Source organism: Aquarana catesbeiana, linkage group LG12 (genome assembly GCF_042186555.1).
Source record: "Aquarana catesbeiana isolate 2022-GZ linkage group LG12, ASM4218655v1, whole genome shotgun sequence".
NCBI lineage: Eukaryota > Metazoa > Chordata > Amphibia > Anura > Ranidae > Aquarana > Aquarana catesbeiana.
In genome coordinates this window covers 191,508,754-191,528,950 of record NC_133335.1, presented here as the reverse complement: position 1 = coordinate 191,528,950, position 20,197 = coordinate 191,508,754, and the positions used below count along the sequence as shown (strand labels likewise).

Below are 20,197 nucleotides of genomic sequence, written 5' to 3'. Positions count from 1 at the left end.
CAAATACGGACTGTGAGATCAAAGCCACATTATGGATGCCTCCAACTTTTTTGGATATTGCTTCTAGATTGGAAAGATTTTTCTGGTGTGGGGCATTTTCTCATTTTCTCCTACACAAAGTCAAGGTTTCTCAGGCTTGCATTGGAAAGGATGCTGGCTCACTGAGTCTCCTCTTGCAGAGACTCTGTCAGAGATGGGCTCCATGGAGGCCAAACAGTGGTGCAGGTGGGTGTTTTAGAAAATCAGAAGGTATATATATATGCCAATAATAATTTATTATTCACAGAACTACGAGAACGCCTCCCAGACAGAACAATTTGTCACGCGGTTTTTACTCCGGGAGACCATGAACCAATTGCATTCCCTGCAAAGCTCCATGGAGTGTGCTTTGGAAGCAATAGAGGCTCAAGCTGGACGAGAGAGGTAGGACACTGCTACATGTGTGTATTAGCATTTTAGACTTCCATTGATTTCCATAGTGGAAGTACGTCAGTTTAAAAATAACTTTTTTATTCACAGTATTACCTTGCCAGATCTCACTCACAGGAAGTGAAATGCAGGGGGAGAAACAAGTCATAGATTTCCTGCACATATGCTCCTTAGTACCTCATGCCTTAAATACGCACAATTTTCTATTAAACTCGTGCCTCTCTGTTACTTTTATGCATAGCACATTGCACCTCTCCTTACATCTTCCAATTAAGGTGCATTATAATTGGTTGCAAGGTGTGCATAACGCTATGATGTTAAGATGGCCACTCACACACTGCAATCTACACAGTCTCTGTGCAATCTACTGCACAGTAGGTACAGTGGGGACGGAAAGTATTCCGACCCCCTTAAATTTTTCACTCTTTATTATATTGCAGCCATTTGCTAAAATCAAAAGTTCATTTTTTTCCTCATTAATGTACACACAGCACGCCATTCAAGAACAGTCACAGAGTTGTTGTGAAGCCACTCCTTCGTTATTTTAGCTGTGTGCTTAGGGTCATTGTCTTGTTGGAAGGTAAACCTTCGGCCCAGTCTGAGGTCCTGAGCACTCTGGAGAAGGTTTTCGTCCAGGATTTCCCTGTACTTGGCTGCATTCATCTTTCCCTTGATTGCAGCCAGTCGTCCTGTTCCTGCAGCTAAAAAACACCCCCACAGCATGATGCTGCCACCAGCATGCTTCACTGTTGGGACTGTATTGGACAGGTGATGAGCAGTGCCTGGTTTTCTCCACACATACCGCTTAGAATTAAGGACAAAAAGTTCTATCTTGGTCTCATCAGACCAGGGAATCTTATTTCTCACCATCTTGGAGTCCTTCAGGTGTTTTTTAGCAAACTCCATGCGGGCTTTCATGTGCCTTGCACTGAGGAGAGGCTTCTGTCGGGCCACTCTGCCATAAAGCCCCGACTGGTGGAGGGCTGCAGTGATGGTTGACTTTCTACAACTTTCTCCCATCTCGCAACTGCATCTCTGGAGCTCAGCCACAGTGATCTTTGGGTTCTTCTTTACCTCTCTAACCAAGGCTCTTCTCCCCCGATAACTCAGTTTGGCCGGACGGCCACCTCTAGGAAGGGTTCTGGTCGTTCCAAACATCTTCCATTTAAGGATTATGGAGGCCACTGTGCTCTTAGGAACCTTTAAGTGCAGCAGAAACTTTTTTCTAACCTTGGCCAGATCTGTGCCTTGCCACAATTCTGTCTCTGAGCTCTTCAGGCAGTTCCTTTGACCTCATGATTCTCATTTGCTCTGACATGCACTGTGAGCAGTAAGGTCTTATATAGACTGGTGTGTGGCTTTCCTAATCAAGTCCAATCAGTATAATCAAACACAGCTGGACTCAAATGAAGGTGTAGAACCATCTCAAGGATGATCAGAAGAAATGGACAGCACCTGAGTTAAATACATGTGTGTCACAGCAAAGGGTCTGAATACTTAGGACCATGTGATATTTCAGTTTTTCTTTTTTAATAAATCTGCAAAAATGTCAACAATCCTGTGTTTTTCTGTCAATATAGCAAATGGCTGCAATATAACAAAGAGTGAAAAAGAGTGAAAAATTTAAGGGGGTCTGAATACTTTCCGTCCCCACTGTACATCTAAAGGCAATTGTAGATTGATGCAAGCCTAAAAACTTGCATAGATCTAGCAAAAAATGTTGGAACTAAGTCCAAATCCTAAGTAATTTAAAGTGTAACTCCAGAAATTATCTTTATTGCCAAAAGTATTGGGACATCTGCCTTTACACACACATGAAATTTAATGGCATCCCAGTCTTAGCCCCGTACACACGGTCGGACTTTGTTCGGACATTCCGACAACAAAATCCTAGGATTTTTTTCGACGGATGTTGGCTCAAACTTGTCTTGCATACACACGGTCACACAAAGTTGTCGGAAAATCCGATCGTTCTGAACGCGGTGACGTAAAACATGTACGTCGGGACTATAAACGGGGCAGTGGCCAATAGCTTTCATCTCTTTATTTATTCTGAGCATGCGTGGCACTTTGTCCGTCGGATTTGTGTACACACGATCGGAATTTCCGACAACGGATTTTGTTGTCGGAAAATTTTATCTCCTGCTCTCCAACTTTGTGTGTCGGAAAATCCGATGGAAAATGTCCGATGGAGCCCACACACGGTCGGAATTTCCGACAACACGCTCCGATCGGACATTTTCCATCGGAAAATCCGACCGTGTGTACGGGGCATTAGTCCGTAGGGTTCAATATTGAGTTGGCCCACCCTTTGCAGCTATAACAGCTTCAGCTCTTCTGGGAAGGCTGTCCACAAGGTTTAGGAGTGTGTCTATGGGAATGTTTGACCATTCTTAAAGAAGCGCACTTGTGAGTAAGGATGAGCTCAGGTGTGTTCACAAACAGCACATGCAGAGCGTGCCAGGAAGTTGGCACTGCGGAGCGCTAATCACAAGCAGTGAGACATTGTCCCGATGCGTGGCTGCAGAGATCGGGAAATGTCTCAGTGCTTGTGATTAGCGCTGTGCAGTGCCGACTTCCTGGCGGGCTCTGCACATGCTGTTTGCGAACACGCCTGAGCTCATCCTTAGTTGTGAGGTGTTGTATCTGGTTAAGGTCAGGACTCTGTGCAGGGCAGTCAAGTTCCTCTACCCCAAACTCGCTTATCCATGTCTGGTGCGCAGTCATGTTAGAACAGGAAGGGGCCATCCCCTTGGTATGCTAACGCCTTAAGAGTTCCCTTCACTGGAACTAAGGGGCCAAGTCCAACTCCCGAAAAACAACCCCACACCATAATCCCCCTCCACCAAATGATTCGGAACAGTGGCCCAATACTTTTGGCAATATAGCGGGTTTGGGGTGGAGGAACTTAACTGGCCTGTGCAGAGTCCTGACCTCAACCCGATAGAACACCTTTGTGATAAATTAGAACGGAGACTGCGAGCCAGGCCTTCTCGTCCAACATCAGTGCCTGTTCTCACAAATGCGTTTCTCGAAGAATGGTCAAACATTTCCATAGACACACTCCTAAACCTTGTGGACAGCCTTGAAATGTCCCCTGTAGTGCCACAGATAGCATTAAGCTGGCAAAAAAATCCAATACTTCCCTTTTCTACCCAGAACTAAATATTATTGTCCAGATTCTGGCTTTAAAGACCCGTTCAGCATTGTATCTTTATTAATCACATCTTCTTTTCATTTCAAGACAGGATGTCAAACAGGCAGAGCCTAAACAAGCTGGTCGCAGATGCCCCCGCCGTACCCACAAATCTGTGTGCCCCCTGTCTACAGATCCGTATTCAGGAATACTGGCCAATGGTATGTTTTCAACTGTCACTATGGATCTTGAGTGCGAAAGTGTCTGAAGGATTAAAATAATCTGGTATGGCCATAGCAGCCAATCACATTATCCCTTTTGTTTCGCTGAAACGCGACAGACGAATTCTGATCACATAGTTCTTTGATCACCTTCATACAAAAGGCAGTTTATGTCATGTGTTGATGCCTCTGTGTAAGTTTTCTTGTGTCTTCTCTAGGCCTGCCTGTGGATGGGGAGACCCAGTGGTCCGTACAGATTAATCGCTTAGAGCAGCTGATTGATAAGCTGGAGTGTACGGTATGTAATCACATCTGCTTCCTTCACTGGTAACCAGGAACTTTAACCACGTAAGGACTGGAAGGTTTTACCCCCTTCCTGGCCAGGCCATTTTTTGCGATACGGCACTGCGTTACATTAACTGACAATTGCGCGATTGTGCGACGCTGTATCCAAATAAAATGGTTGTCCTTTTTTTACCACAAATAGAGCTTTCTTTTGGTGGTATCTGATCACCACTGCGGTTTTTATTTTTTGCGCTATAAACAAAAACAGACCGACAATTTTGAAAAAAAAAAAAAACAAAACAATATTTTTTACTTTCTGCTATAAAACATATCCAATAAAAAAAAAATGTAAAAATCAAATTTCTTCATCAGTTTAGGCCAATTCTGCTACATACCCTGTTTCCCCAAAAATAAGAGCTAGCGTGATTGTCGGTGATGGCTGCAATATAAGCCCTACCCCCCAAATAAACCCTATCCTGTTTCCCCGAAAATAAGCCCTACCCTGAAAATAAGACCTACAAGGACTTTAACTAGAGCTTATTTGGTTGGTAGGGCTTATATTGCAGCTATCACTGACAATCACGCTAGGTCTTATTTTCGGGGAAACGGGGTACTTTTGGTAAAAAAAAAAAAAAAAAAAGCTATTTTTTTTCTCAGTTTAGGCTGTGATATGTATTCTTCTACATATTTTTGGTAAAAGAAAAAATCGCAATAAGTGTATATTGATTGGTTTGCGCAAAGTTATAGCGTCTACAAACTATGGGATATTTTTATGGAATTTTGTATTTATTATTTTTTTTACTATCAATGGCGGCAATCAGCGATTTCTAGGGGGACTGTGACATTGCGGCGGACAAATCAGACACTTACTGATAGTTTTTTTGGGAACCAGTGACATTATTACAGTGATCAGTGCTAAAAATAAGGACTGTTACTGTACTAATGACACTGGCAGGGAAGGGGTTAACACCAGGGGCGAATAAGTGTGTTCCCTGGGAGAGTTTTCCAACTGTGTGGGGGATGGACTGACTAGGACAACACAGAGAACACCAGATCTCTATGTCCCCCCTGTCAGAACGGCAATCTGCCTTGTTTACATAGGCAGATCCCCGTTCTGCCTCTGTGGGGAACGATTGCGGGTGGCCGGCGGACATCGTGTCCTCTGGACCCGCTGATTGGCTCCCCTTTTTGCCAACTAGCGCGTGTGCCCACATGGGCTAGTGCACAAAACGACGTATAGGTACGTTGATTCCCACAGCCGTGCCACAGTTAAGTAGGGGGTGAGGAAAAGCAGTGACTCAGAAGGGTGGGAGTACCTGCACCTATTCTTCGAGAAAAAAGCCCTGGTTACCTTGCATCCAGTGCCCTCCGGTGTTGGGATAACGTTCACTGCACCCACGTTGAGAATGCCATCTAAAAAAAAAAATCCTGTTTCTTTCACAATTTACACATAAGATTAAAGCTGAACTCTAGGTACAATCTTAATTGCATACATTGATTTAGCTTGGACCAATGTAAGTATGTCTATCACTGATGTAGCCCTGTGGTACTACTGTGAAAGCTGTCATCTACCGGGTCCTGTGCCGAGAAAATGCCACACTGCATACTGACCACAGGGTTTTGCTTGCTTGGCACCACCACCATTGCCAGAATGCCTTGTATTTTTTTCAAAGATTACATGGTGTTCTCTGATGAAACAAGCTGGCATAAGGCCTGTTTTAGTCTGGTCCGGCTCTGTGAGTAAATCAGCTCATCAGAACATCAATGTGTACCTCCAACAACCCATGCTAGAATTGCCATGGTATCATAAATACATACAAGCATACAAGGTTTACATTTCTATTTGGTAGATTGTGGTTTAATTACATAGGTACAGTGTCTTGCAAAAGTATTCACCCCCCTTGGCATTTTTCATGTTTTGTTGCCTCACAACCCTGGAATTAACAAGGATTGTTTGAGGATTTGCATCATTTAATTTACAGAACATGCCCACAACTTTGAAGATGTTTTTTTGTGTTTTTTTTTTTTATTGTGAAGCAAACAACAAATAGGACAAAATAACAGAAAAAGTCAATGTGCATAACTATTCACCCCCCTAAAGTCAATACTTTGTAGAGCCACCTTTTGCGGCTATCATAGCCCCAAGTCACTTTGGATAAGTCTCTATGAGCTTGCCACAACTTACCACTGGGATTTTTGCCCATTCCTCCTTGCAAAACTGCTCCAGCTCCTTCAGGTTGGATGGTTTGCACTTGTGAACAGCAATCTTTAAGTCTGACCACAGATTTTCTATTGGATTGAGGTCTGGGCTTTGACTAGGCCATGCCAACACATTTACATGTTTCCCCTTAAACCACTCAAGTGTTGCTTTAGCAGTGTGTTTGGGGTCATTGTCCTTCTGGAAGGTGAACCTCCGTCCTAGCCTCAAATCACACACAGAGTACAGGTTTTGCTCAAGAATATCCCTGTATTTAGCACCATCCATCTTTCCATCAACTCTGACCAGTTTCCCAGTCCCGACTGCTGAAAACATCCCCACAGCATGATGCTGCCACCACCATGTTTCACTGTGGGGATGGTGTTCTTTGGGTGATGTGTTGGGTTTGCATTTTCTTTGATGGCCAAAAAGTTAAATTTTAGTCTCATCAGACCAGAGCACCTTCCTCCATACATTTTGTGAGTCTCCAACATGCCTTTTCGCAAACTCAAAACGTGCCATTTTGGTTTTTGCTGAAGGTAATGGCTTTCTTCTGGCCACCCTGCCATAGAGCCCAACTCTATGGAGCGTACGGCTTATAGTCATCCTATGTACAGATACTCCAGTCTCTGCTGTGGAACTCTGCAGCTCCTCCAGGGTCACCTTAGGTCTCTGTGCTGCCTCTCTGATCAATGCTCTCCTTGCCCCGTCTGTGAGTTTTGGTGTGCGGCCATCTCTTGGCAGGTTTGCTGTTGTGCCATGTTCTTTCCATTTTGTTATGATAGATTTAATGGTGCTCCTAGGGATCATCAAAGACTTAGATATTTTTTTATAACCTAACCCTGACCTGTACATCTCAACAACATTGTCCTTTACTTGTTTGGAGAGTTCCTTGGTCTTCGTGGCAGTGTTTGGTTAGTGGTGCGTCTTGCTTAGGTGTTGCAGCCTCTGGGGCCTTTAAAAAAGGTGTGTATATGTAATGACAGATCATGTGACACTTAGATTGCACACAAGTGGATATCATTTCACTAATTATGTGACTTCTGAAGGTAATTGGTTGCACCAGAGCTTTTTATGGGCTTCATAACAAAGGGGGTGAATACATGCGCACATGCCAATTATCAGTTTGTTATTTCTGAAAAATAGTTTTATGTATATATTTTTCTCATTTTACTTCAGCAACTTAGACTATTGTGTTCTGACCCATCACATATAATTCAGATTAAAAAAAACATTGAACTAAAGGCTGTAATGTAACAAAATAGGTAAAAAGCCAAGGGGGGGTGAATACTTTTGCAAGGCACTGTAGGTTATGATCCAGTGCATTATTGCAATAAGTATCTGACTTGAACATTTAAGGTTTTATTTTATGTATTTTTTCTTTCTTTTACTTGCAGAGTCCTCGACTACAACCAGGCCAAGCAGAGGTAACTTCTAGTACCACACAAATGGTAAGTTGTCTTTAAAACGTCTTACAGAAACATTTAGGTAAATGGCCAGCCCACCCAACAGCGATTTTCTTTATAGGTGAAGTCAAGTGAAGCTGAGTTGGCCCCCTGGTTTTTATATGTCTTGTATATTCCAATAATGAGAACTCTCTGATTAGTTGTTGCCTTTGTTCCTGTCTACCTGGGGGGTGTTGGGTGTTCCTGTCCACCTTTATGTGTTCCAACTCCTCTTGTTACATTCTCCATGACATAGAACAAATAAAAAAAACATAAGGGAGGTGGGAGTCCCTCATATTGGCCATACCAGGAGTGCAGACCTCCAGTCTCCAGGTCGGTAATTTCAAAATGGTTGACACCAGAGACAGCAGAAACTGGGGGGTTAGGCCAGCAATGGCAGCCTTCATTTGTCTCTCAGCACAGGCTTCCTATAACCTTAACCCTAAGAAGGCCATAGATGAACCAAATTTATTTTATGCAACCATGGGTTGTGGTGATGCGGGGCTCCCTCCTGTCGAGCCATTGTTTTCTCGAGGCGGGGGTAGCCATCCCTGCCGGGGGAACACAGTGATTATCGCTAGAGGCTATAACAGCCACTTGCAATAATCGCATGTAAAATCTGACAGGCTGGTTGTACCCCGGTTGATCGATTAATGAATTTGGTTACATCCAGCCTGCCCATACATGGTTCGAATCTCAGCCAGATCAGCAGGAATCGAACTGTCTATGGCTGGCTTTAGACCTCATGGACCTCATGGATACAGAACATATAAAATGCCACTTTTACAGGCGTTTGACTTTTTTTCCTAGCACACATAGGTGTTTATAGGCATATTGGAAGAGAAGCGGTTAGAGGCTGAAAAAAATAAAAAATCACTTGTGCATTCTGGAGCATTTGAGCAGGAAAAAAACACTTGACATGCCTAGTCATCTGTAAACGTGCTTAAACATGTCTAAACTCGGGTGCATTTAGCTGCTTGCTATGGGGGCACTCAGTGAGGGGGAGGGAGGAGCCAGGAGTGCCGGCTAGGGACCCAAAAAAGAGGAGAATCGAGCCAGCTCTGTGCAAAACCATTATACAAAGCAGGTAAGTATGACATGGCTGTCATTTTATCTAAAGGAAAAATGTAACCCTTACAATCACTTTAACCACTTCAGCCCAGGAAGACTTGGCTGCTGAATGACCAGGCCATTTTTTGCGATTCAGCACTGCGTCGCTTTAACTGACAATTGCGCGGTCGTGCGACGCTGCACCCAAACAAAATTGACATCCTTTTTTTCCCACAAATAGAGCTTTCTTTTGGTGGTGTTTGATCGCCTCTGCGTTTTTTATTTTTTGCGATATAAACAAAAACATTTTGAAAAAAAAAAAATGTTGTACTTTTTGCTATAATTAAAAAAAAGCAATTTTTTTTCTCAGTTTAGGCCGACATGTATTCTTATACATATTTTTGGTAAAAAAAAAAAAAAAAAATAGCGATAAGCGTATATTGATTGGTTTGTGCAAAAGTTATAGTGTCTACAAAATAGGGGATAGATTTATAGCATTTTTATTATTTTTTTTTTTTTTTACTAGTAATGGCGGTGATCTGCGATTTTTATCGTGACTGCGACATTATGGCGGACACATCGGACAATTTTGACACATTTTTGGGACCATTGGCACTTATACAGCGATCAGTGCTATAAAAATGCATTGAATACTGTAAAAATCTCACTGGCAGTGAAGGGGTTAACATTAGGAGGCCATCAAGGGCTTAACTGTGTTCCCTGGGATGTGATTCTAACTGAAGGGGGACGGGACTGACTGGAGGAAGTGACGGATCGTGGTTCCTAGCTAATAGGAACACACGATCTGTCACTCCTCCCAGAACAGGGATTTGTGTGTTTACACACACTTCCGTGTTCTGTCCCTCGTGCTTGGCTGGCGGTCATCGCGACCGTCGGCCACGAGCATCGGCACCACCGCTGAGCTGCGCCCGCCCTGATATCCTGATCCCGCAAGCCGAAGTATAGCTACGACTGGTTACGGGATCGTGCCGACCTGCGCAGTAAAATGATGGCGGCTGGTCGGCAAGCGCTTAATAAGCTTTACAACAATAAGTAAATGGAATTTTTTTTTTCTGAAAATGTTGGTCTTTTTTCCTTTAAATAGTAAAAAATACAAAACCTAGTGGTTATTAAAGCGGAACTTTACCCATAACAACTTGACACTATGATACAGAATGTATAATGTTCTATCGCAAGGAACATACATTCCATTTAATAATCATGCTACCAAAATCAGTATGACCTGCAAATTGCCTCCAGCATTGTACCTGTTCCTTCTTCCTGGAGGCTGCCACTTTGCTTGATTCATCGATTTAACGATTTCAAAAAATAGTTAAGTTTCTGGAATGCCAGGATTGCTAACTGTCACAATTGCTTTTGTCCTCAATGAAACTGTCAAACCATCAAATGTCTGGTGTCATAACTGACCACATGTGCAGCATTAAGGACAGTTGCAGATCAAACAAAAGCAGCTTCCTTGGCTGTAAGGGATAGGAAGGTTTAAATCCACTTTAAGACTGTCAACAGATTGACCGCTACAAATTCTGCAGTGCCTAAAAAAAGAGAGCAACTGAGCATGTGCAGAGCAGGGTGAGCAGGGTGAGACAGTGCATTACTGGATTTTAAACAGTATAAGCACTTATTTGGTTTGCATGGCTATACCTGCAAAAGGGGCCAGCATGAAGTGATCTAGCACGATAATATTTTCTGACTAAAGTTCCACTTTAAATACCACCAAAAGAAAGCTCTGCATGTCCAAGTAACTATCAGTCAAACCATCACAGCAGAAAAATGGCCTGGGGAAAAAAAAGTGGGTTAACATGCTGACATTGAGGTGGTTAAAGGGATTGAATAGTTTTATTTTGTTAAGAAAAAGAGGTCTCTGACAGGGAGTAGTACTAAGCAGAGGGTGTGCCACATCCCAAAAATCCAAAAAGACACGTCGGTTCAGTGAGACTTATTACATTTCCACTTTTGGTTTTCCTCTCAATGTGATGCAGTTGTGTCCAAATTACATGTCCTTGCTTTTTGATGTATCCCATTGTATATATTGTTTGTGTTTGATTTGTATTTTTGTATATATTTTTTGTTGTACTTTTGAATTTTGTAATAAAATTATATATTTTTTACTTACATTGCATCATTGATGGTAGTGCCTCAAAAGTCCCGCTCTAGGGGAATGTTTTGGTCTTTTTAGTTTTATTTTGTTAAGTAAAATCTTAAAACATTTCATGTCCGAGAAATAGATAGGATTACAAGAGATGTCACTAAGAGCAGACAGGAATTCCCGGACATCCAAATTGTTTTTCAGTATATGCATCATAAATGTAGAGTACAGTCTTATCAATATTGTGTTTGCCAAACATCCGTAACACAATCTGACCACATAACAAGGAAGTTCTGCTGAAATAGAAAATCTTCTACCAAACTACCAAAACTTGTCTACACCAATCGGAGTGAGAAATTCCAATATCTACAGCTTTGACAACCTTGACACTCCTTAAATCGGCTCATTCCCAACTTAAAATACTCAACAATGCAAAAGATAAGACCAAAAAGTACCAGTGAACTTAAACTGTTGGCATATTGGTGTGGAATTTCTATTTTGTTTTCCATACTTATGCAAGTGTTTTGTATAGTTTCCAGTTAAAGTAGAACCTTAGGTAATTTTTTTTCATTTTGGATAGAGCAAGAAAGGGTATAACCCCTGCTGGTTTGTTTTTTGACATCTGTGTCCCATTGGCGAGATTCCCCTTTACTTCCTGTCCAAAAGCCAAAACAGGAAGTGAGAGGAAATCCTTGCAAATTTAGGAAAATTCTTTTCCTCTATTACTTTTCTGGGGACAACCCTGACAGACTCCATGGCAGCATACGTGTGGGTTAACCCCGCCTCCACGCCTCCCCTATAAGACCCCACTCCCATAAATCTTTGTTCTGAGCCAGAGTCCGCGTTCCTTTTTTGATCTCCTCCTAAAGAATGGTTTGGTTATTCCACTACCTGAAGTTTTTCCTCTCTGCGATCAAGACCAGCCAACAGCAACAACTGGGAAGACAGGTCACGATCCTCCGATAAGCCTTGGCTATTAGCAGGGTATGGAGTTGGCAAACGGAAGAGGTGCTGGAAGAGCTAAAGCCTGGCCATTGGCAGGCAAGCGGTACAAGGGCCAGATAGCCCAGCTATTAATACGGCATGATCAGCCTACCTGGCCCGATTTGATCGTGGAAGTAGGATTGAATTGTAGATCTGTGTTCATGCCGTGTGCAATGATGTATACTTTTATATTACATATTCCATGGCAGCAGTTTGTGTGTTTTTCTGTCTGTCTGTTTTCTTCCCTGGCTCTAGTGTCTTCCAGTCTATGGCAGCTGGAGTGCATTGGCGTTCCAAGCCGCTGCTTTCTCTTCCGGCCTGGCGTCTCTGGGTTACTCCTGCCCAGGGTTTCAGCGCGTGCGCGTTGTGGGTGGCGGTGGAGTCATCAGCTCCCTCGAAGTTCAAGTGTCAGCTTTATCGGCCTTCACTGGTGTATCAGTGTCTAGGCATCTTTTCCTGCCCAACAAGTCTTCAAGGGAGCAGCTAGGCTCTGACCTCGAAGTACGTGGCGGTTTTCCAAGTGGAGTCTCCCTCTTGTTCTCAACTCCTTCTCAGGAATTTAAGCTGAGTGTTCTAGGGCTGTCTCCATTAAAGGCCTCTCTGTCAAGTTCGCCTTGTTCCTGGCTATCATGTCGGCATTAAAAAGCCTCAGAGATCGATTCACTGGTCATGGGGAACTTTCTTAACGTTCGTTCCAGTTCAAGCGGTGCTGTTATCAATTCCCAAGGGTGCATCAGTCTTTCACGGGAGCCAAGAAATTGTTCTGCCAACCTTTAGAGTCCTAACTTGTGTTCTTTAGACGTGGGAGAGGGTGCGCTGTGGCTTAGTTGGTTAAAGCGCATGTCTAGTAAACAGGTAATCCTGAGTTGACTCCCAGCAGTGCCTTCTTTCAGTTCTAGGAATCCCTTATGCCGCGTACACACGAGCAGACTTTACGGCAGACTGTGTCCTGCGGACTTTTCGACGGACTTTACGACGGACTTTCCGAAAGGATGGACTTGCCTACACACGATCAACCAAAGTCCGACGGATTCATACGTGATGACCTACGACCGGACTAAAACAAGGAAGTTCATATCCAGTAGCCAATAGCTGCCCTAGAGTCGTTTTTTGTCCGTCGGACTAGCATACAGACGAGCGGACTTTTCGACCGGACTCGAGTCCGTCGGACAGATTTGAAACATGTTTAATTTCTAGGTCCATCAAACTTTTGAGAAAAAAAGTCCGCTGGAGCCCGCACACGATCGAATTGTCCGACGGACTCAGGTTTACCCGACCAAGTATGCCGTAAAGTCCGGTCGTGTGTACGCGGCATTAGATATTGTGAAGTTATATCTACAAAGCTACAACTTCCTTCAGAATGCCTGTTCATTCTTTTGCCAGAAAGGACAGAGAAACGTGCCTCATCTTGGACGATTGTGGCACTAATTGCCTAGGCCAACCAACAGGCTCACAGAACCAAGGGCTTGGCTCCTGTGGAGGTAGCGTCTGCTCACTCAACCAGGAGTGGATCTACATCTTGGGCAGCTTTGCAGAATGTGGTTCCCAAAGTAGTCTGTAGGGCAGCCTTGTGGTCCTCAATCAATACATTATTGTGTAGAGTCTGCTTCCTTATCCTCAGTTTTTTTTTTTTTTTTGGCCTGTCTGTTGATGTTACAAATTAAACCCTCAAATTAAACCCCTTGGGTTAGCATTGCCCGCCCATTGTGTGTATGGCTAGCTAGTCCCCATACATACGCTGCCATGGAGTCTGTCAGGAAAATGGAAAATGTCCTATCAAATACTTACCGTAATTTTCCTTTCCTGATAGACTCCATGGCAGCAGGAGTACCCCCCCAGTGCATTGAGTAGGCTAGTTATGGAAGAGAAGAGCAAAGATTTATGAGAGTGGGGTCTTATAGGGGAGGAGTGGAGGCAGGGTTAACACACATGTATGCTGCCATGGAGTCCATCAGGAAAGGAAAATTACGTTATTTGACAAGTATTTGATAGGAAATTTTTAGTTTTTCTTTCTTTACTTTCACTTTTAATGTTAATGGTAAACAGGACAAATAGAGAGGATGAATCTCCATGATGGGGGCACAGGCAATAAAAACTGAGAGACGTTCTAATCCCTTTCTACTCTATCCAAAACTAAAGAAAAGGTGTTAAACCTTTAGTTATACCTTAAATTGTATGTAAACAATAACGATGAATAATATACATATTTTTTAACATATGATCATGTTGGCCACTAGTTTTATTGAAATCTATCAATAAATAGATAGATATAATTCTCATCGGTCATTGGTGCACTTTTCTTTTGTTTTAGTTTATCCTGGTGGCCCAGAGACAATTACCTGTCACTGAAGTTCATTCGGATCAATTTAAGGCCTCCTTACAGAGCTATGAGGATTTCACCGCTACCCAGGATCACTGTTTACAGTAAGAGCACTAGGTTTCTATCTGTGGATTTCTATTGTAACATTTTAATTAATAATGTCACAGCTGACTTATTTGTTATGGATGTGCTTTCATGCTAAGTCTATATTCGACTAGGTTAATTCACATTGAAGAAATCTTTGAGTTGATCTCATTTAGAATACTGTGTCCAGTTCTGGAGACCTCACCTACTAAAAGATATTGATAAGATAGAACAAGTCCAGAGACGAGCAACAAAAATGGTGAAAGATCCGAGGAATAAACCATATCAGAAAAGACTGCATGAACGCCATATGTAAAGTCTGGAGGAAAGAAGGGAAAGTGGAGACATGAATGAAACCTTTAAATACATCAAGGGGGTGAATTAGTTTCAGGAGGACAGTATTTACAATATGATCAGAATATATTCAAGTGGAGAATCTAACATAAAGTATATTGATGGCACCTTGGGGGCATCATCCCAAAACAAACAGCACCAGAGACTAACCAGTGAAACTAACCTTACTTATGCCAACCGGGATCTAATTTATATACAAGGGTTCACAAACTGCATTGAAACCATATTAAAGCCCAAATTATTTATCTCATAAAAAAGAAATAACAGTCACAATGCATCAGACAAAAACAATAAGTAACAATGCTTCAAAGCTGTTGTAACAATGCGCATCCTCATATGGGATAGTTATAGTTCTCTTTGGTCTACGCATTTCTTTGATTAGGCCGCTTCTTCAGGACCTCAGACGCTAATATATCAAGCTTGACCTTTTTGACGACTTGAAGCATTGCTATTTACTGTTTTCATCTGATGCATTGTGAATGTTCTTTCTTCTCAAATTTTATGAGATAAATCATTTTGGCTTTAATAAGAAAATAATATGGGTTTAATGAAATGTTTATAAACGAGATCCCTGTCGATCTTCCTGAAGATGTCCAATCAGAACAAACTGCATTGAAGTGGTGCATTTTCAGTCGCTATGTCGCTTCCCATGACATCACATCCTGTCCTTGGTACGCACGCAGCTTCTGGTTTCATGGAGCGGCGCTGGTTGTCTTCCTGTAGCAGAGCTGAATATACCTAGTGCCGGTACAGGCACATGTACAAGTGAGTGTACTATATACACACACGTCTAGTGTGTTTTAATAAAGTCAGCTGCTTTGCGCAATGAAAGCCTCTCTGTGGCATTATCTTTTCTGAGTGGCAATGCATTGTATAGGAAGAATCCTGGATCCCTGATAGCTGGATTGTACGGCTGGAGTATACCCATCAGGGCTGGTCCCAAAGGTTTGGTTTTCTAGTAATAGAAGGTCAAATATTGTGGTGAGTGCAGGTCTATATGGGGTCATCTGTGAGCACATTGTGATTCAAGTTGGGCACATGTGTTTTTTTTGTCTATAAGTGCACAGGCACATCAGCATCATGATCACGTGATCAATGTGGGGCTTTTATTTGACTATTTATGTTTCACATAATAATTTATTTGAATTTCAAAAAGTAGTATCATTGATGATTTTTTTTTTTTTTTTATAGTATAACAAGAGGATTTATTGAACACTGTTTTCACTTAGATCACAGTTTAGTTCAGTAGGGCAGTTTATTTGTACAATTCATCAAAGTCCCTCATTAGTCTTTGGTGCTGTTTGGTATATTCAGAATGAAGTTAATAACAAGAACATGAGGACATGACCTTAACCTGTTCCCGACCGCACTATAGCCAGAAGACGGCTACAATGTGGCTCTCCAGCTCTGGGAGCATGTCCATGGATGTCCTCACACATGTGCGCCACCCACGTGACCCCCTGAGGTACGCATTGGCCGCGCTCTGTGACCGCTGTGTCCTGTGAACACAACTGATCACAGATTAAGGTAAAGGGCCAATCACAGTGGCTCTTTACCATGTGACCAGCAGGGTCGAATTACAGCTGGTCACATGTAAATGGACTTGCCAGTTATCTGCATTCCTTTCCTCACACGCTGTCTCTGTGTGAGAAAAGGAGAGCTGATAACCAGCAAGTCTGACAGGGCACAGTGAGTACATTGTTTACACTGATAATCAAGGCACTAATCATCAGTGCCCTTATTATCAGTTCAGCCCCATCAGTGCCCATAAGTGAAGCTTATCAGTGCCCATTAGTGCCACCTCATCAGTGCAGCCTCGTCGGTGCCTCCTCATCAGTGCGGCCTCGTCGGTGCCTCCTTATCAGTACCCATCAGTGCAACTTATCAGTGCCCATCAGTGCCGCCTCAACAGTGCCCGATAGTGCAGCCTCATCATCGTCCATGAATGCCTATTAGTGCAGCCTCCTCAGTGCACATCAGGTGACTATCATTGCAGCCTTGCCAGTGCCCATCATTGCACATCAATGCAGCCTCTTCAGTGCCTATCAGTGCACCAGTGCCCATTAGTTCAGCCTTATCAGTGGCCATCAGTGTAGCCTCATCAGTGGCCTTCGATGCAGCCTCAGTAGCGCACATCAGTGAAGAAGAAAAATTACTTATTTGCAAAATTTCATAACAGAAACTAAGAAATAGTTTTTTTTCAAAATTTTCGACTTTTATTCATTTGTTTAGCAAGAAATAAAAAACCCAGTGGTGATTAAATACCACCAAAAGAAATCTCTATCTGTCTAAAAAAAATGATAAAATTTAATTTGTGTCCAGTGTTGCATGACAGTGTTGCCATTCAAAGTGTGACAGCGCTGAAAGCTGAAAATTGGCCTGAGCCAGGAAAGGGGTGAAAGTGGTTAAACTTGCAGGAGGAAAGTTCAAAACTAACCTTACAAAGTATTATTTTACAGAAATAGTAGTTGATGCTTGGAACAGTTGGGAGTTGGTCAACAGTAAGGGCCCGTTCACACCATTTGCCTTGGGCTGTGCTGGGCAATGGTCTAGTGTTAGGAAGCTAGTTGTTAGGTAATTAATGTTAGGAAGATAGTTGTTAGGTAATTTGGACAGGGTATAATCCCCAATCCTCATTAAATTAGTAGGTACGATGCCCGGCGGATGTGGAGATGCGACTCGGTGTACATCTTGCGGCATGTATGCATTCCTTGATCATCCGATCGAGGGCGAATACTGCTGTGCAAAATGTAAGCACATTGTTTCTCTGGAAGCCCAGGTTCTGAATCTGCAACTGTCAGCACTGAGAAGATCCTCCATACTAAAGGAGAGCCGTGAAAGTACCCGGCACAGGCCAGCACAGAGGCGGGTGGAGACAAAGGGGTGCAGGCACTAGAAAAGAGTAGATGGGTGACAGTAAGGAAGGATAGAGGGGAAGTGCCAGGGAGGCCGATCCAGGGCTGGAGCATACCAATAAGTACGCTCCATTGAGTGACATTGGTGAAACCAGTCAGGGACCAGCACTGCTGGAGCTGAGGGACTCCCCTAGCTGCCAGGGAAAGAACTCCTCCAGTCAGAGTGAGGGGAAGCAAAGGGAAAGGAAAGACAGACTCTGGTGGTAGGGGACTCAATTCTAAGGACAGAGAGGGCAATCTGTGACATAGACCTGAAGCGCCGAGCTGTATGTTGTCTACCGGTCGCTCATGTTCAGCACATCATGGATCTGGTGGACAGATTACTGAGGGGGGGGAGGGCTGAGGAATACCTGGCTGTCATGGTGCACGTTGGAACCAATGACAAAGACAGAGGCAGATGGAGTGTCCAAAAAAATGATTTTAGGGACTTGGGAGCTAAATTGAGGAAAAGGACCTCCAAGGTAGTATTCTCAGGACTACTACAGGTACATTGAGCCACACCAGAAAGGCAGAGGGAGATTAGGGAAGTAAACAAGTGGCTGAGGAGCTGGTGTAGTAAGGAGGGAATTGGGTTCCTGGAGGACTGGGCCAACTTCTCAGTCGATCACCAGTACTATAGAAGGGATGAACTGCACCTAAATGAGAAGGGTGCAGATCAGCTGGGAGTAAAGATGGCCAATAGGTAAGAGCAGTAGTCATCAACCCTGTCCTCAGGGCCCACTAACAGGCCAGGTTTGCAAGATAACTGAAATACATCACAGGTGATATCATTTGCTGCTCAGTGATTCAGTATTCTAGTCTGCATCTCCCCAAGGTAATACATAAAACCTGGCCTGTTAGTGGGCCCTGAGGACAAGGTTGATGACCACTGGGTTAGAGGGGTTTTTAAACTAGGCGACAGGGGGGAGGGCCGAGAGGTAGAGATAGTCAGCGCGGAACATATTCTAGAGGGTAGTATTGGGGGCATTAGTGGTAGGTTGACTAAAGCACATAAACCCAAGGTAAGTATAGTAACAAGTGCTAGTTGCAATCTCCGAACACCCAATAAGAGGATAGTATGCGACCGGTCGAAACTATGTGGCATGTTCACCAATGCCAGGAGCCTGCCGGACAAGATGGTTGAACTAGAGATACTGTTGTACGAGGAGGATTTGGATTTTGTGGGAATTTCAGAGTCCTGGTTCAACAGCTCTCATGATTGGCTGGCAAACATTCAAGGGTATACCCTTTATCGCAGGGACAGAGAGGGTAAAAAAGGGTTGAGGGGTATGTCTATATATCAAGAATAATGTACAAGTGAATGTGAGAGATGACATCACTAAGGGAGCTAGGGAGAAAGTGGAATCCTTATGGGTAGAGCTCCAAAGGGATGAAGCTAATGGGAAAATAATACTGGGAGTATGCTATAGGCCCCCTAACCCTAGGGAGGAAGGGGAGACAGATCTCTTATCACAATTTGGATTAGCAGCAAAGATGGGAAGTGATATCATAATGAGGGATTTTAATCATCCAGACATAGACTGGGCGGAGGGAACCACGCATTCGGCTAAGGCTTGCCAGTTCCTAAATGTCTTGCAGGACAATTTCATGGTTCAGATGGTAGACGCACCAACTAGAAATAAAGCATTACTGGATCTACCGACTACCAACAATACAGACCTGATCACGGATGTGGAAGTACGGGTCAATTTAGGAAACACTGATCGCAGGTCAATTGGCTTCAGTATAAATCTCACAAATAGGAAACATAAGGGGAATACAAAGACACTGAATTTCAAAAGAGCCAACTTCCCTAAACTATGAACTTTGCTAGAAGGCATAAACTGGGATAAAATGTTAGGAACAAAGAACACAGAGGAGAGATGGGTTTGCTTTAAGAACATAATAAATAAGGGCATTAGCCAGTGCATCCCATTGGGTAATACATTTAAAAGAGCAAACAAAAGTCCTGGATGGCTTAACTCAACGTAAAAATGCATATAAAAGCAAAGGAGAAGGCCTTCAAAAAAATACAAGGTTGAGGGATCATCATCAGCATTCAGACTTTATAAGGAATGCAACAAGAAATATAAGGGTGCAATTAGGGCAGCTAAGATAGAACACGAAAGACACAGAGCGGAGGAAAGCAAAAAAAAAATCCCAAGAAATTCTTTAAGTATGTAAACAGTAAAAAAGGGAGGACAGACAATATTGGCCCCATAAAGAATGAGGAAGGACATCTGGTTACAAAGGATGGGGAGATGGCGAAGGTATTGAATTTATTCTTCTCAGTCTTCACGAGGGAATCGGGGGGCTTCAGTAACCAAAACTGCAGTGTTTATCCTCATGACACATCACAGGAAGCACCACCATTGTTAACAGAGGACAAAATTAAAACTAGACTTGGGAAACTTGCACTTGCACATTGCACTCAAGGGTACTTAGGGAACTCAGTCAAGTAATTGCCAGACCATTGTTCCTAATTTTTACTTTTAATATTTAATATTTTACTATTTTTGACAGTCTACTGACTGGAATGGTACCAGCTGATTGAAGAAAAGCCAATGTAGCACCAATATTTAAAAAGGGCCCAAAATACGTCCCTGGGAATTACAGACCAGTTAGCCTAACATCAATAGTATGCAAGCTCTTGGAGGGGATGATAAGGGACTCTATACATGATTTTAGTAA

General features: G+C 43.1%; 1 protein-coding gene across 1 annotated transcript in view; it reads left to right on the top strand.

The window, feature by feature from the left end:
* Positions 1–20,197, top strand: part of NECAB3 (N-terminal EF-hand calcium binding protein 3) — a 137,689-nt gene that overhangs the window by 91,279 nt on the left and 26,213 nt on the right. The window contains exons 6-10 of the mRNA XM_073606350.1: positions 287–423; positions 3,674–3,786; positions 4,005–4,084; positions 7,666–7,719; positions 14,166–14,278. Coding sequence (XP_073462451.1) covers positions 287–423; positions 3,674–3,786; positions 4,005–4,084; positions 7,666–7,719; positions 14,166–14,278 — 497 coding nt within the window. The remainder of the gene's footprint in view (positions 1–286; positions 424–3,673; positions 3,787–4,004; positions 4,085–7,665; positions 7,720–14,165; positions 14,279–20,197) is intronic.